The sequence below is a fragment of the Micropterus salmoides genome, unplaced genomic scaffold, assembly GCF_014851395.1.
Source record: "Micropterus salmoides isolate LMB-PRFRI ecotype aquatic unplaced genomic scaffold, ASM1485139v1 Ms_hic_scaffold_12, whole genome shotgun sequence".
Classification (NCBI taxonomy): domain Eukaryota; kingdom Metazoa; phylum Chordata; class Actinopteri; order Centrarchiformes; family Centrarchidae; genus Micropterus; species Micropterus salmoides.
In genome coordinates this window covers 25,101,219-25,117,503 of record NW_024040263.1, presented here as the reverse complement: position 1 = coordinate 25,117,503, position 16,285 = coordinate 25,101,219, and the positions used below count along the sequence as shown (strand labels likewise).

Genomic DNA, 16,285 nt, shown 5'->3' with positions numbered 1-16,285 from the left:
CTTATTGGATGTCTGCTCGGCCACGTGAGGCAGTGCGGAAGTGGACCATTTTCAGCCGAAAAACAAAACATTCGTGGGTGGTGTTGAGTTATTCAATCTGGGCTGACGTTACTCGGGACTGCTGGAGTGGTTGCGTACACTGTACCGTATAACTCGACAGTTATACCCGGGGTTTGCCAAGATGCTGAGCGCCGCCGCAGCGGAGAGGAACAAGGAGCCCATCCTGGCGGTGCTCCGGGAGAGCGTGAACACCGGGAGACCCTTACAGGCTCTGGAGATCTCCTCCGGTACCGGGCAGCATATCACACACTTCGCTCAGGCCCTGCGGAATATAATCTGGCAGCCGTCAGAGTATGACCGCCAGTCTCTTGCCAGGTAAACGCGGAGTGTGTGTATCAATTCGTAACAATTTAAATGACTGGTGTACCTTAAAACGGCGTGTAAACTCGGGTCTTTACGGTATTGATTCATTTCTGCGTAGCAAACTAGAAGAAAGGCTTTGGCCATTTAACTCAGACATTACGGTAGCTAATTCTTATCCTACTGCAGCAGGACAGGTATAATGAGCTGCGTGTGTTTTGTTAGGGGAGCCTGCATTGACAATAATGTCTTTTGTTTACATTCTCAGTATAGAAGCGTACAGAGCCCACTACCAGCTGCACAATGTGAAGCCCGCCATCCACCTGGATGCATCTCTCCCCTATCAATACTGGGGAGGGATCCAGCCAGAGAGCCTCGATCTGATAGTCAACATCAACATGATCCACATTTCACCGATTGCTTGCACAGAGGTAGGTCTGCTGATTTTATAGATGCTTATTTGCATATAGTGATTGGTGTTATCTGATCCTACCCAAAACTGGATTACCAGCTGGCAAACCCTAACCCAGGGCCCTCAGGACCACTGTAGACCCCAGGTTTAATGTGTGGTTATTATTTTGTGGTAATATGATAAATTACACACACACACCCAAATTACACTTTAAGCATATTATAAACTGAAAAGTTGAAGGCCTGCATTATTACATAAGCTTGAAGCGCTGTGTAGCAGAGGGATAATAAACTTACCACTTTTCTTAATGGGTGGGTCCCATTAATAATAGTGGTAAGTTTATTATTTCAGTTTATATTGTGCATATTTCTAAATAAATTTGTAAATAAATCAACTCACCACAAACTATGTATTAATAAGGGTCACTTCTAATTCAGCACTCATCCTAAGCAAACAGTTTTGACCTCTATAAATGCCAGGATCAATACATTACTTAATGTTTGATTTATTACTTAAAGCAACTTTATGTACATGTGAATGGTAAATCCTAAAATATACTCTTAACAGTAGCATAAATATAGAAGAGTCAAAAATCACAAATCATACTCAGTAATATCAGTTACAGAGTAATTTCTAGCTTAAACCAGCTAACGTTAGCCACCGTTATGCTCCTGGTCACACCAGACCAAGTAAGGCTGTAGCAGCAAAACCTTTATGTGTGCTGAATTGAGCAAGAGTGTGTTTAATTGCCTACAAATTCAGCTTTTCTTTTCTAAGACAAAGATTGTGTTGTTGGGTTTTTTTCTTCAAAATCTGACTCTAAGTTTTGTACTGTGATCTTTTGACTGGTCCTGGTGTTCAGTTTCCATGAAGCAGAAATATTGCAGAGTATATATGTACAGTATGAGCCTTTGACTAAGCATTTCCCTTTTACAGTTTCTTAAGAACAAAAAGGGCAAACCTCATGTAGTGGGCTGTGATGCTGGTACTTTAAGACATCACTATTTTCTTCCAGGGTTTATTCAAAGGGGCTGGAGCAGTGCTGAAGCCGCAAGGTCTTCTACTGACATATGGGGTGAGTGAAAAAATATTTCATGCTGTCATAAATATGCACTTACTACATTCATTATATGTTATTATCCGATCTAAACATAAAAGTGCGCCATTAAATGCTATATAAATCTTTTATTATCCTCAGCCCTATGCAGTGAATGGTCAGATCACCCCTCAAAGTAACGTTGACTTTGATTACAGCCTGCGCCAGAGGTAAAGTGCTCTGTTTTATAAACTTCAGCGGTCATGAATTTTACTTTTTAAAGATGTTCTTCATAAAATCAGACATACAGTAGCATCTATTTGCTCTGTGCAAGAGTAAGCAGCATTGTATACATAATTGTGAAGGATCATTTGTTTTTGTCAACCATATAATAAATAGTGCAACAGTGGAAAAGATATATAAAGGCTGTATTTTTTAATATTACAGAAACCCAGAGTGGGGACTTAGGGATATCGCCCTTCTCAATTCTACAGCACAAAGAAATGGTTTATTCTTGGAGAAAATAGTAAGTAAACCAGCTCATGTAAGCATCGGACACAATTTCTATCTTTGAAATGTAAAAACCACAACAATGCAGTTATGGGAGTTATTGGTTTACTAACGGATGACTTTAATGTTTTCTTTGCTAGATGGACATGCCGGCAAACAACAAGTGTCTTCTGTTCAGGAAAGAGAGTTTGGTGTGAAGTATCCTGTCGTTCCTTTTCTGGATGGTCAAAAAGCCTTAACTTACACTTGAAGCTAGGATTCAGTGCCAAATTTTCAAGAGCTGTTAAAGACTTGTTTCCTCATATTCTAATACACTTTGACTTTAGATGAAATTGTTTGATCAGAAGTGAAACACTGTCATCTGTTATTATCTATATTATTCTGTATTGCACACTTGAGTGAAATGAATAAGGCTCACATATGTGTTGTCTGTGTACTATATTTACCTTGATACAGCCACCTACTCTTTTTTTTTTATTATTATTATTTCATTATTCAGGTTGCAGAGACTGTCCAGTAAAGAAAAAACTAAGTTAGCAGAAGTGCTTTGCGGAGGGAGATATTTAAGAGAGAATTTGTTGTACATTAGCTCTTGAAATCAACAAAAGGAGACTTATGTAAAACACATATTTAAATGACTAATAGAAAGAGCCAAATACAAAATAAACCTACAATAAAACAGAAAAACACAATATAGAAGTAATATACTGCAGATGTCTATTTCTTTAGCATCGTAAACTAGGCAATTTTTTGAAGTTTATCAATTTGTGTGCCTGCTAATCTGGCTACAATTTTATTTATCAGAATACTAACATACAGAATACAGGTTAAAAGAAAGAATATTTATATTTAACTAGTATTGATGAACATCTGGAATGTAGTACAACTTTTGTTGTAATGAATATACATTGTACATATAAATGATCTCTCATAACTTCATGATGATACAGTATTTAACATATTTTTGTCTTTTGACTTAAAGAGTTGTTATTAAATATAGCTTTTCTTGTTGCAATTCTGATGCTTATCTTTAGTGCTGAAGGTACAGGTGACCACCGACCCTCAGCGGGCTGAGTCCTGGAACTTTTGTAGTGTCTGGCAGGTCTTTTTATCCAGAACCTCACGTAGCTTCTTAAGTCTGCGTTCAGTTATGGCTCTGACATAGCTGTCAGATTGGATGATGGCCATGCCGTCCTGCACCACACCCATCACCAGCAAAGGGTTTTCCTCCATGGTGATGTTGGGACAGGGACAGCCCCAGTCTATCTTGGCGATGGTCACCTCTAGGTGCTTGGTATCAAAGAGAGTCAAGTCCATCTTTTCATCTCTCAGGACCTCTTCCAAGCTAAAGCGGGCTAACCCAGAGTCCAAATCCTCCACCAGCTCTGTCAGTCGCCCCACAATAGCGAAGTCACTCCGGCATAAGCTAGGCACCATTTTCCCCTTCATGCGACAGGTCTTACAAGGTTTCCTTTTGGGCTGTGGGCAGTTTGCCTCACACTCCTTCTTGGTGCCGAAGCTGTTGGCATTCCCATGGCAGCCACCGTACACAAAAGCTTGACACTGTTTCATGAGGTTATTCCAGGCCCAACGGGGCTCCCAATCTTTGCAGGGGCCCTGGACAGCAGGCAGGGAGCAGATGCCCATCTCCTCCCTCTGACAGGAGGCCTTGCACTCCTCATAAGTCTGGAATTGGTTGCGGCTGTCATCACATCCACCGTTGCTGAAGGCCATGCAGGACCCCAGCTTGCTGTCATAATACCAGTCAACGTGATGCTCTCCACTGCACACTCTCAGGTCTACTTCAGCCAGGCAGTCCGCTGGTGAGAATGGCCGCCCCATGGGCATCTCAGGATCTTCAGAGAAATCATCATCAGCCCGGCGGATGACAGACAGCGGGTAGTCTGCATGAAGAACTCCAGCAGGATTCCGTGCGATGCAGGTGTAGATACCTGTATCCCACACCTGCGCGTTGTAAATGACAAGCTGGCCGATGTTGGTGATAACCACATTGCCATACATCTGGTCAGGCCTCATGATCAGCCTTTCCCGCCTTTCACTCTGTTTCTCCCATGTTACATCAGGTCTGGGGACTCCAATAACATCACAGTGGAAGCTGACTGTGCCTCCGACATAGATGGACTGGTGTTGAGGGTTGGAGTATAGTGTGGGTGGCATGGGGTCCTCCTGGGAGGTTGTCGGAGTGGGGTTAGCTGTAGTGCCCTGAGGCAGTGGGCTGGTGTGGGGGCCTGCCAGGTAGAAGCGGCATGCGACCACAGTTAAAGTCACCCCATGGATGCAGGCCTCCGCATCCATGTAGCAGCGGTTGAAATAGGTGAGGCCATCTGAAGCGCAGGTGAAGTTGGGCTCTTTCTCACACCGGTCCTGGCACTTGCAGATGGGCTGTCCTTCCCAGATGTCACATGTTGCTCCCTGCTGGCTGCATACAAAGCCCTCACATGTAGCTGTGGAGACGGGGGCATCACTTCCTTCTCCTCCACCCTGCCCATCTGGCCGGGCAGGGGTGCCATCAGAGAAACGTGCAGCCACACAGCTGTTGAGGCCACACACGTTGGTGCAGCATTTCTCAAAGTCAGCACAGTCCTGCACAGACACAATGCACACACAAAACAGCATGTATCAAAGCAGATTCAAATGATCAAAACACAAAATGAACAGATGAGTACAAATTTAACATTAATGGGGATAAATACATAACCCCACCTCGTCGACGTTGCATTCCCTCTCGCAGGTGCTTTGCGCATCAACCCAGAGATTTGAATTCAGCTTGTTAGGACAAAATCCTTCGTGTTCAACTTTGGATCCTGACACACTTGCACACAAAGAAAGTTCGGGTAATTCGCAAACCAAGAGCATCAACAAACACGCATGGATCCATCCTAACACTAGTTTATTTGAGTGGTGTGCAATATGCCAACTTCGGTCCTTTACACACCTGTCCTCCAAAAGTTGTAGAGGGATTTTATACATTATTGATCTTTTGCATGAGTCGCCCACCGAGTAAATCCATTCCTCCTTTAGGTCTTCAAATTCGGAATAAGTCTAACGTCGATTTTCAAATGTCGTCGTCCGCTTTGTGCGTAAACATTGCGGCAATCCGTTTGCTGTGCGCAGAGGAGAGTTGCAGCGGTCCCCATACGCGTTTTACTGAAGAACAATCTATCCCATAAACGCGTTTGAAAATGTAATTGGGTTGCATAAAATGTTTGCCTTGATAACCAAAACGAAACTCTTGCCACAATGGGCAAACTCTCGCTCACGTCGATTTCCCCGAACAGCGAAATGAGCGAACGAAGCCCCACAATGAGAGAGAAAGACGCAACATCAGCCTTTCAGAGTGTGAATGGAGGTGGAAAGGGCAGCCCCTCTGACCGCCCCCGCGGTCGTCCTGTGTCTGAAAATCTTATGAAGCAGCACCATTCGCTAAGCAACTGGACAAACATTGTAAAAACATCAAAGAAAACGTGGAGCCGTGTTGGCAAGCTGTCCCAACAGTCGTGCGCACGGAGCTACACATTCCGGTGAGAAATCCAACGTTAAATTGTATCCAGACAGAATTTATAGAGGTGTCATTCATAAATAAGGCAATGAGCTTGTTTTCTCACTGAGAACTGATGTAGTTGGTTATCATTTCATCTTCGGTTATAATTGGGCTACACATCCTATGCGTTTAACGCAACACAGGCTTCTGCAGACACCAGTTTTCTTGCGCAAATCAAAGAGCAAACTGTAAAAAGCCGCCCAGAGTGCACGGCGGAAAGCGTGAAACCCAAACACGGGGCGTGTCGCATCAAGTCTGGCCAAACCTGTTGTTTACGTCCTTCTTGTCTAGACGTCGGTCAATTTACTACCATCCCTCATTCACACGGAGCTCAGAGATGCCACGGTCAGGTGGGAAGGCGTAAAGCGCCACGTTTTCAATAGTGCGAGGTTCATCTTTGTCCCGGCGAAGCTCCGAGGCGATGAGAAGCAGCACCCCTCATCTTTTCATTGGGAGTGACCCTGCAACCCTTGGATGACTTTTGACCGCACTGCATTCATGCGCTGCAGCGATGTGCCGGTTATCCAAAACTGGCCAATACCGAGAGAGCAGCTAATCAATTCAGCACCCCCACGTGTTTTATTGCACTTGCACCGGCGGCCCCGGACTGGACAAAGGGATACGAAAATATTCCCACAAAGATCTTGATAAATGTTGGAAGGAATACTCATTGCAGCAGCAGAGCACACAAGTTCATGAAAACGCAGAGAGCACTTGGTAGTTTTTACCCTTTATTTTGATGGGCGACTGTTTTTTTGATGGAGACAAAATTATAACTAAGCCCGTATCCAAACCAACTCCGACACACAGATCTGATAGCAACAATCATTATCAAATGTTTACATATAGTGCTTTAAATGCTCACCCACGAGTTCTGCCTATTGTACTGGTGTCAACACACCACAGAAAACAGGATCCAGTAGAAAACATGCACCAATGTTTATGCCCTGGATGACCTCAGACATACTGAGAATGTTGAAGTGGAACAGAGGTGGAAAGAGAGAGTTTATATCAGAATACAAGTATTTGAGTAGCTTAATCAATTATTAAAACAATATTAGTTAGCTTTGATTGAACAAGACTTTCTCACATTAATTACATGGTACTTGCATTGTTCACCCAATAATACATTTTTGGAGAAAATAAGAATTAACTTGAGCAACAAAAGTACTAATACTCAGACAGTAAGCAACACTCAGTAAGAATATTACAGTAGCAGATGTACCCAATGACCTTCCACCTCTGATTCTGAGTCACATATTATCACAATGCCACAGAAAAGTAGCAGATGAATATTGTTTTACATTCATAAATACATAGCATATACAAAAATCCAAACAGCAGTCAAATTTAAATATTCCTCTCACTAATGTCTAGTGAGTTTACAAAATCCTAATAATGTGATACCACTGCAGCACTTTCTGAAAGAAAAACACCACGGCTGAGCAAACTAATCTGTACATCTGAGTTTGTACAAGGTTTCCTCATCGACACCAGGCGATGTCTCAATTGCCCCAGAGTTCATAAATTTTAATTAATCATGCTGTTGGTGGTTTAAACCAGTTAAAGCCATGATACCACTAAGGATATTAGATTAGAGTCAAAAAGAATGGCCCGAGAAATTCAGCAGATGTTCAAACCAATGATTAATGGAGATGGAGGGTGAATTCATCTGGGCTGGAATTTAGGGGCACAGCAGGAAGTCTTCTAAACAAGACAAGTTGGTTCGACAGTTTAAGTAGTGCTAGACTAAGAGGGGTTTTTGATGGATAGTTGGGTTGTTGTTTTTTTTACATTTTTCTTAAGTCTACTACTAGTCTGTCTGGAAAACTAGCCCTGCTCTTCTCATGACATTCAATTTAAACCAGTCTTCTTTAAAACTTAACTAAAGCTGAGTTTTAAATAGTAGCTCAGCATCTTTGAGGCTGCAAAGGGATCTTTTTCTTATGGTAGACAAAAGGCAAAAGACACACAGATAAGTTGTACACCAAAGCAGGTCTCCGAAAACATTCAAGACAAAACGAGCATAAAAAGCTGGTCAATCTGGAGACCAATTACCAAACACAGACCAAAACAAAAAGCACATACTGTATATTTACAACTTCAAGTCCAACTTTAAATACAATAAACAATCCTTTTCCGAATAAAAGCTAGCTAATGTCCCTCCACTCATTTGTAGTGTTAAAAGGTGAGTGATAATCCTTGATTCACATCTATTGGTCCCAGGGAAATCTTGTTCTTGTACTTGATCACAGTGAGCTTCTGTAGTAAAGAGTACAGGTAAACGGATATCCACAAGATGGCACCAGCAAGCACAAAACAGAAACCAGTCCTACCATCCAAGTCTGTCGATGTTAAGTTCACAGAGATATCTGTTACTGTTGAAGGTTTCTGGTAGCTCTCCACGCTCTTCTACGGTCTAATGACATCTTGGAGCAACAACACCTTTAATACTGGCCCCACGGAGGCAACCAGTAATTCGCTCCTTCACTATGAAATCTTACAGTTCCCCTTAGAGGAAGACGACGAGTCCTTTGGAGGGCTCTGTGGAGGCCTGAAGGACTTTGAGCGTTTGAGGCTGTTGGCTTTGCTTCCACCGCTGCTAGCGCCTGAGGCTGCACTGTTGGCCACAGAGTAGGAGCGTCCATGCATCATGACTGCATTCATGCCGTTGGCCATAGAAAAAGACTTGAGGTGGGACTTGATGGCCACAGGGAGGGGCAGTTTGTCAATAAGGTGCACCGGTGTGCAGGAGACGATCGAACGGCAGCACAGGTCTTGGAGGCTGAAGACTGGAGGAAGAGATATGGATGTTAAGACTTGATGTCATGTCAGACACACTCCCTAATTTTTCCCTTAAAGGCGTCAGAGCTCCACATTACTCTTCAATAAATATATATTTTTCAGTGTGTCTATAAACTGTACTATTTGGACATCACAAAAGGCCAAGCTGATTCATGTCCACTGCATTGGTGTGGCACGACATACTTCGGGGGTGAACATGTCAAAATCAAGACAAATACAACTGAAACTTTCTGCAGCTTTTCTCTATCATTTGTGAGAACTGACTGTTTTCATACAGAACTGGTTAAAAAACATTGCTTATCTAACAGAACTTGTATGCAAACATGATTAACCAGCTCACCTCTGTTGGGCCTCCAGAATTTCTCCATCCCGTGCCTCATCAGCACAATGCGTGAAAGTTCTGTGAAGGATTCGATGACATTGAAGTTGCACAGCGGACTGACCTCAAAGAAAGTCATGCTGTTCTTTTCTGCATACGCCCTTGCCTGCTCCGTTGGCACCTGTCGCTTGAAAGCCAGGTGCAGCCGGTTGCCCACTAGGATCCTGGGTACCCCAGGGGCGTGCTGATGGAAATAAGCAATATTGTTGCTATATTTAGGTGATGTAACCAAATTTTGTTGTATCTCAAACAGGATTTTTAACAGCTATCCCGCATCTCTCAGTCTAAGCTGCACTAACAGACAATAGTCTCTCTCATGGATGGATGGATATACAGGATTTTCCCCTCACCCCATGCATTTGCTGTGTTTCTTTGTCAACCATAAATGGGTTGAATGGGATTACCTCATCAATTTCCCGGATCCAGCGGTCAATACCATCAAATGACCAGCCGTTAGTGATGTCATACACGAGCAGTATGCCCTATGGAATGAAAGCCAAACATGTTGACATTCATACAAAATTACATAATGAGGGAAAACCACCAAAACTGCCCTCCAAACGTCCTCACCTGTGCCCCACGAGAGTAAGACCTGAAGATGGTGCAGAATCTGCCTTGCCCTGATGTGTCCCTGTTGTGAAAACAAACACACATGAGCATGTAAGAAGACCAATATGATTTGGGTTTGTTCACTACTACTGCAGCCATTATTTATTTCATCAGTGTGTGTTGCTATAAACCCTTACCATAACTCTAATTTCACTCTCCTCCCATCCAGCAGAATTGTGGTGGTCTTGTAATCAATCCCTGAGATAGCACACAATCCACACAGAGTTAGTCAATGTTTAAAAAGGTCTTTTTAATTCAGTTCTAAACAACTGAACAAAAGCAGAGATAGTTACTCACCACTGCTGTAGGCATAGGGGGACTCTACTGATCCGTCTTGCAGACTGTCCAAGATTTCCCCCTTTCCGACATCGCTGTCTCCCACCAAAAGAAACTTCAGGAGATAATCGTAACTCTTGACCGGACTACTCTGGGTCCCCATCATCCCACGCATTGAATCCGATCGACAGAGAGCTTTATAAGCTCGCCAGACGTCCACTATTGGGGGCAAGGGACAACTCAGACGGTCCCCAGCTGCGGTAGCTGAAGCAAAGCGACCGCCGTTTGATGTCGACTAACCAGCTAGCTGGTGCACTACCCACGATTTACATTAACTCTCCTTAGTAACGGCTAACACATAAAATAGAATTTCCTGATAAGACTGGACTAAATCCAAACAAACCTTTCAGTGTACGTTACTAGCACTGGAGTCCAGCCGCCGCTGACGTTACTATTCACAATAAGTTATTCATCAAAACAACCTTAACTAACTGTTAGCTGGCTTGTTAGCTAGCCGGCTAACAGAACGACAACAACGCATTTTAGCACAAACAGGGGATACAAAGTAAAAGCAAGACTGTGTCATCCTACATTGAACCATACTCTTCCAAACCAAATACGATTGTTTCACTTTGTTAATAAATGAAAAGGCCAACGAGGGATTTATAGCCTCCGAGCACAACGTCCAGCTAACAGGACTGTGTTGGAACTTCCTGGTAGCGGCATCATGCGCTGCGTAACATCCGGTTACGCTTTTAAAAAATAATAAAAGGAACAATTATTATTGTAGTTTTATGTCTCGATTTATTTAATATTCAATACAAGATACTTCATTAATAATGAAGCAACTGATCTGTCCATAGAGGCTATGATAGCCCACACGTTTTACTGAAACGTGGGTAGAAATGCTCTCCTGCTGCCTCACCAGAGAGGGAGGAGAAGTTAACCCTGCCTACTGAGTAAACTGAAGGGACTGACTTAATTTATACTTTATTTTGCACGTTGTACAATTGGTTTAGAAATGACACATGCACTTTGCAAACCCACACTGGTGTATGACACATGGGCCTTTACAGAGAAAGGAAGCCGTTAAGGGGGATTATTATTGGTGACCTCTCATTGGTTGTTCTTGATTGGAATTTACAGCAGCTGTGTGAATTATCTCTTAAGTGCCGAACATAAAAGCCAGGTGAAACACTACCATCATACATGCCCTGTTTAGGTTAGGGGTCAGTTGTAGTTGAAGGCAGCTGCTGGAGTGAAAATGGAGTTAGTACCTGCTGTGTGTTTGTTGTTGCTGTTTTGTTCTGCCTGTAGATCTGAGGATGGCCTATTTTTGGAAGATCCTGAATTAGTGTGGGTGAGAATGGAGACAATGATGAGTAAAGAAATGACACCAGCCCCTGCACCTGAAACCAAATTGTTGAGGAGTGCATCAGGTAGTGGATCACCTGAAGCCAAAAATGTTCCTCAGTATCTGGCTGTCCCAGCCTCTCAGACCCTGAAACAGGTTTTCAAGCCAGAACAGGGTGCCAGAAGCCTCCCTAACTTGGCTAACGAAATGTTACTTGTGACTGCTGCCCCTACTCCGGCAATTGGCGCAACAGCCGGGACAAAGTTGGTTGAAATCCTGTGTCATGTTGACAGAATGTATGTGAGAATCAGGAGAGAGGTCTTTAAGACTCGTGACGCATACAAATACTTGAAACTAGGCACCTGTCCTGTTAACAAAGGTACCAAAGAACATTACTACCTTGAGTACCTTCTGAGAACTGACTGTGGATTTGAGAAAAAGGTTGGTAAAGCTGTTCCCTCAATTGCTGTATCATTCAGTTAGTTCTAGTTTGTGACTGCAACCAACATGTGAATGTTTATGTTCCAGAGTCATCCAGATTATCTGTCCTTTAGCAATGTGCTCCACTACAGGCCAACCGGTCCAGTTTTAAGGGAAATGCCATTTGATATTCCCCTGAACTGTAACTATCCCAGGTAAGATTTAGATTAGCTTCTTTAGTATTATGATTGTGTAATTTAGTTCTATTACAAATCTTAACTACCAGCATTTAAGACCAAGGACATTGCAAGACTACAGGGCAATCAATGACTTCGGTTTTCAAATTTTGTATTGTGAGTTTTCACTTGACTATTGCAGGTTTTTCCACTCCTATAAAGTTGGCTTCTATCCTGATCGCATGGGTGCAGTTTTCAAACGACTCCAACCTAAAACTAGTTTCACCCTTACTCCTCAAGATGGTATGTTCCCATGTTTTAAATGCATTTTCAGCACAAGGCCTGTTATCAGAAGCACCATCTCTTTTTTTGAAATTAGGAGCTCTGAAGTGCAGAAAGGAGTGCTAACTTGCAAATGCACATTTCTAAACTTAACCAGGCTAGGAAAGTGCTGCTCCAAGTATAGATGTGCAACTTGGACAGAAGAGGGAGCGCTACAAAATGTACATTATCCTTAGTTTTGTAACATGGTGAGGTTAATGTGGATGATGACGTACTTCTGAGGTGGTATAAATCAGGTTCTTTAATGGGCAACAAAGATGTCTGACAAAACTTGTGTGGACAAGGATTACATGGGGAGCTAAATGCACACCTGTATTGACACAAATGGGAAGCTGTTAAATGAATCCAAAGCTAGACAAACCCTGGAGTCAAATATTTACCATTTTAGAAAAGGCACCCTAGCACCTGATCTGTCAAGCATTTGTAAGTGTACTCAAAATATGCCAGCATAAAATACTAAAGCATGTTCTACAAGTACTCAGAACTCATCACTGCCTATTCTGCTGGAGCTTAAAGGAACCAAATGTATTACTTGCATAGCAAATGTATGCAGCAGCCCTGTGTCTCTATTGTCAAGTGATGTCCCTCACTTTGCCACAGCATCAGGTAATGAAATCACTGGAACCAAAACCTTCACCTTGGGCGAGCCGATGTACTTTGAGGCCACGCAACCTGACCGCACTGCACAGTTGGGAGGCCAGAGGATATACATCGACAAGTGCTTTGTGACAGCCTCCCGAGACCCCAATTCAAATCCTCGATATACGGTCGTTGACAACCAAGGGTAAGGTTTGAAATGATTTCAGTATAAGATGGGCCTGTCACTTGGTGGTTGGAGGTAAATGTGTCTTCTCGACAGGTGCATGATTGATGGCAAAGAGAACGAACAGTCAAGGTTCCTCGCTGGCGCCTCAGAGATGGTCCAGAAATTCAGTCTGGGTGCCTTGATTTTCAAGAATGGCGTTTCGCTTCCTCCTCACAGGTACTGTCAAGAGGTAGTGGTACAGAGCTCAATGCTGTCAAATAATGAACACATGTAGCCATTAATGCTCATGTCTTTCAGCAACTCTACATGCACTGCGAGATCTCTGTGGGGACACGTACTCCAACTCAGGGCTCAAAGGCTTGCAATTATGATCCAGCGACCAAAACGTGAGTTGACTCTGGCTAAAGTAAAACCTCACAGGTGTAGCTTGCTTTTGAAGGTCTTGTAGGAGGAAGTGTTTCATGTGTACTTGACTGCCAAAAGAACTCGTATGTGTATTTCCAGCTGTGCTCACTGTGATCTGCTTTGTCCATCAAGTTTGCCATCTAATATTGCTGACAACTGTTATGGTTTAGGTGGAAGGAGCTGTACTCTGATGACTCCGTGTGCACCTGCTGTGACTCGACCTGCTCCTTGGCACAGCCTAAGGGTACGTCTTCAACTTGTCTGTCTGTTGGGGAGGGGTCTTGAGGACATCTTGGTATGAAATGCAGTAACTTCAGACATGCTCCCTGACTTGGCACAGAGCTGTTCCTAGGCAGTCAATTCTTGAAGCGTTCACTTTCTACAGGCAATACTGATGCAAATCCAAAAGTACTCATCCCTTGACAATCATGCAGAATCAAAGCATAAAATGACTCCTTACTGAAAGCTACTCTCTGACAATTATCCTCTTGTATTTTTACAGCTTCTAGGGGTATGATCTCAAGTCACTCTTGGGAGGTCGTCGCAAGCGGCAAGGATGACTATGCAGCGGTTGACCCTCGGATGAATTCCCTTGACGTGGCAGAGCATGAAGACTTAAAGCAATGGGAAAATGATTACTGACAGAATTATGTAGACATGATTTTTAAATGAGAAATGGATCACTTGCTATTATCATGACATAACTCATTCACTCTGACAGAAGAGAATAAAAGCAGAATTTAAAATCTTAATGCTTATGACTTTAAATGGCACAACTGGCATTGTCTGTACACTGGTACATGGTAAGTGAAAATGTGTCACTGCATCTCTGTAGATGCAGTTGTGTACCACAAGGGGATGAAAGAGATTCAGTCTTTGCTTTAGTGAATTCAGCAGGAAGTTCAATTTTCTGTGTCAAGGGGTTCCCAATAAGGGCATGGTTCAACTGCTTGTTCTCAGGGCTTCTCTCCATGAAGGCCAACAAATCTCGTAGCATGGAAGTCCCCATGTTGGGTTTCCACTGTGATGGGTCTCTGGTCAACAGCAGATGCATTAGTGCAGTTTTGAAATGAACCTCCTTGAGCACACTACTTCCAGACAGTGCTGCCTCCTTCCGGTGAAGGAACTGGGCAATTTCAAGAGTTTGACTGTGGCATGAATTTCCAGGCAGGTGTCTAGACATGTGTTCAAAGAAACTATCAAGATGGCTTGTCAGGGAGTGTCCAGTAAGTATCCAAGTTCTTTGGGGAGCAAGGAGTAATGAAGAAATGAGCATCGGTTTTGAATTTAACCACAGGATTCATACTGAAGCTTAGCTTCTTCACTGATCTAAATCGAATGACTGGCAATGTAGCGGCTGTTAAGCTGATACTTATGTGAAATCAGTGCCCACGCTTGTTTGTTAGCGCTCTGAAACCATCTGGTCCATCACAAACATCAGTAATTTTCATCGTTACTTTCTCAGTCTCACAATGCAGCAGGCATATCATCTGCATTGGGAGACTGACAGTGGCAGCCATTTTGGACAGGTTATACAGGTCAAGTGGGCTAAAAGGAATGATATCACACACTCCTCTTGGCATCCAATAGATCATTTGCAAACCCCTCTAAAAACTCATCCTCCCTCCACTTGTTATTGGATGATACTTGAATACATTTAGAATGAAATGGCTGCAGAGCGTGGCTGTCTGGTAGCAGCCATGCAGGTCACTGGGAAGGTCCTGGTTTCTTCTATCTTCATTTGGGAATTTCTCCCTAGTTACTTCCTGAAGAAGCGTATGATGGAGAATATGTTCCATGAGTACCAGAGATAATCCCCCTCCCAGTCAGCGATTGTGTTCTCTGAAGTTTCATTTTCTGATGTCTTGGTGTGAAGGTGTGACAGAGGTGATTCTTGTTCTTTGGAGCTGAACATTTCCTTCTCTTCGGGCTTTTCCTGTTGCTTGTGTGGTCCGCTTGGGTCTGTAAAAGAGTCATCTTCTCCCTGTTTACTCCTCTTGTCCAGCTGTAAATTTCCCTTTTGCTCATGGTCAATTTGTGATGTTTTCAGAGCAGTCTCACCTTCACTTTTGGAGTTTTGGTGCTGATCCAAATCTGCTATAAAATATCCCCCTTCTTGTAATTTGTGATCAACATTGTCTTCCTCTGATTGCTGTTTTATGACATTCACATCATCTAAGTCTGACATTTTATCTTTTTCAGTAACTTGCTGATCAGACTGATCAACAAGTTCCTTGGGAGTGTCATCTCCAGGCCCAGCATACATCCTTTCCTTACTGATATGTGCCATTTCATGGTCCAGTTTTTCTTCTCCTCTCAGCAGCCTCTCTTCATGCTTTTGCATGCCCACTGTGGTGATATCACCCCATTCCTCAACCCCGGGGTCATCTCTTGGGTGCGTTAGGAGACCCAGAGCCACCACAAACACTCGCAGCAGAGTGCTGTGCATCGTCAATACTGTCTGTGAATAAGTCAAACAGCATAAAGAATTGTTACAAATATGATATATATATAAGAACAAAAGATTGAATGAAAACCCTTGCAATTATATGTAAAATATACTTTATGGCAAAGCTCACAACGATGCAAAGCAAGTAAGAAAGAAGCTGCTTCCTCGATGGCCTTGAAGCATCTTCTTTCCTCAATTCTGTGATTATATTGTATGTCAAATGCCATTTATTACTGCTCAACAATAAAGAAGAAGGGATATGGATGTTAGACACACTCCCTAATTTTTCCCTTAAAGGCGTCAGAGCTCCACATTACTCTTCAATAAATATATATTTCTCAGTGTGTCTATAAACTGTACTATTTGGACATCACAAAAGGCCAAGCTGATTCATGTCCACTGCATTGGTGTGGCGCGACATACT

The 16,285-nt window shown here is 43.0% G+C and overlaps 4 protein-coding genes and 1 pseudogene across 4 annotated transcripts; 2 read left to right on the top strand and 3 right to left on the bottom strand.

Annotated features, from left to right (window-relative positions):
• Positions 1-31: 31 nt before the first annotated feature.
• Positions 32-2,742, top strand: mettl26 (methyltransferase like 26). Its single transcript, XM_038714219.1, has 6 exons — positions 32-375; positions 629-791; positions 1,788-1,847; positions 1,971-2,038; positions 2,256-2,334; positions 2,459-2,742. Exons 1-6 carry the CDS (start codon positions 182-184, stop codon positions 2,513-2,515), a joined length of 621 nt encoding a protein of 206 aa, XP_038570147.1. The 5' UTR covers positions 32-181; the 3' UTR covers positions 2,516-2,742.
• A 329-nt stretch (positions 2,743-3,071) lies between these two features.
• wfikkn1 (WAP, follistatin/kazal, immunoglobulin, kunitz and netrin domain containing 1) lies at positions 3,072-6,455 on the bottom strand. Its single transcript, XM_038714218.1, has 2 exons — positions 5,043-6,455; positions 3,072-4,922 (listed from the first exon to the last, which is right to left on the bottom strand). Exons 1-2 carry the CDS (start codon positions 5,307-5,309, stop codon positions 3,381-3,383), a joined length of 1,809 nt encoding a protein of 602 aa, XP_038570146.1. The 5' UTR covers positions 5,310-6,455; the 3' UTR covers positions 3,072-3,380.
• Positions 6,456-6,598: 143 nt separating this feature from the next.
• Positions 6,599-10,677, bottom strand: LOC119899596 (ras-related protein Rab-40C-like). Its single transcript, XM_038714213.1, has 6 exons — positions 9,971-10,677; positions 9,811-9,871; positions 9,635-9,695; positions 9,469-9,546; positions 9,026-9,248; positions 6,599-8,672 (listed from the first exon to the last, which is right to left on the bottom strand). Exons 1-6 carry the CDS (start codon positions 10,122-10,124, stop codon positions 8,371-8,373), a joined length of 879 nt encoding a protein of 292 aa, XP_038570141.1. The 5' UTR covers positions 10,125-10,677; the 3' UTR covers positions 6,599-8,370.
• A 499-nt stretch (positions 10,678-11,176) lies between these two features.
• Positions 11,177-14,004, top strand: LOC119899595 (zona pellucida sperm-binding protein 3-like). Its single transcript, XM_038714212.1, has 8 exons — positions 11,177-11,744; positions 11,832-11,938; positions 12,102-12,202; positions 12,842-13,025; positions 13,101-13,223; positions 13,305-13,393; positions 13,583-13,656; positions 13,915-14,004. The coding sequence occupies exons 1-8, from the start codon at positions 11,214-11,216 to the stop codon at positions 13,927-13,929; spliced, it is 1,224 nt and encodes a 407-aa protein (XP_038570140.1). The 5' UTR covers positions 11,177-11,213; the 3' UTR covers positions 13,930-14,004.
• Positions 13,922-15,861, bottom strand: LOC119899921 (annotated as a pseudogene).
• Between the last annotated feature and the right edge of the window lie 424 nt (positions 15,862-16,285).

What these genes read in the sequence shown, in the direction of transcription:
- LOC119899596 (XM_038714213.1), bottom strand. Translation starts at nt 10,124, where the DNA reads ATGCGTGGGATGATGGGGACCCAGAGTAGTCCGGTCAAGAGTTACGAT. An exon ending in CTTACTCTCGTGGGGCACAG is followed by an intron (nt 9,547 to 9,634) that starts GTGAGGACGTTT and finishes TTCATTCCATAG; the next exon opens with GGCATACTGCTCGTGTATGA. An exon ending in ATTCTGGAGGCCCAACAGAG is followed by an intron (nt 8,673 to 9,025) that starts GTGAGCTGGTTA and finishes CTCTTCCTCCAG; the next exon opens with TCTTCAGCCTCCAAGACCTG.
- mettl26 (XM_038714219.1), top strand. Translation starts at nt 182, where the DNA reads ATGCTGAGCGCCGCCGCAGCGGAGAGGAACAAGGAGCCCATCCTGGCG. An exon ending in GACCGCCAGTCTCTTGCCAG is followed by an intron (nt 376 to 628) that starts GTAAACGCGGAG and finishes TTACATTCTCAG; the next exon opens with TATAGAAGCGTACAGAGCCC. An exon ending in GTCTTCTACTGACATATGGG is followed by an intron (nt 1,848 to 1,970) that starts GTGAGTGAAAAA and finishes TATTATCCTCAG; the next exon opens with CCCTATGCAGTGAATGGTCA.
- LOC119899595 (XM_038714212.1), top strand. Translation starts at nt 11,214, where the DNA reads ATGGAGTTAGTACCTGCTGTGTGTTTGTTGTTGCTGTTTTGTTCTGCC. An exon ending in CACCCTTACTCCTCAAGATG is followed by an intron (nt 12,203 to 12,841) that starts GTATGTTCCCAT and finishes ACTTTGCCACAG; the next exon opens with CATCAGGTAATGAAATCACT. An exon ending in GTTTCGCTTCCTCCTCACAG is followed by an intron (nt 13,224 to 13,304) that starts GTACTGTCAAGA and finishes CATGTCTTTCAG; the next exon opens with CAACTCTACATGCACTGCGA.
- wfikkn1 (XM_038714218.1), bottom strand. Translation starts at nt 5,309, where the DNA reads ATGTATAAAATCCCTCTACAACTTTTGGAGGACAGGTGTGTAAAGGAC. An exon ending in GGGAATGCAACGTCGACGAG is followed by an intron (nt 4,923 to 5,042) that starts GTGGGGTTATGT and finishes GTGTCTGTGCAG; the next exon opens with GACTGTGCTGACTTTGAGAA.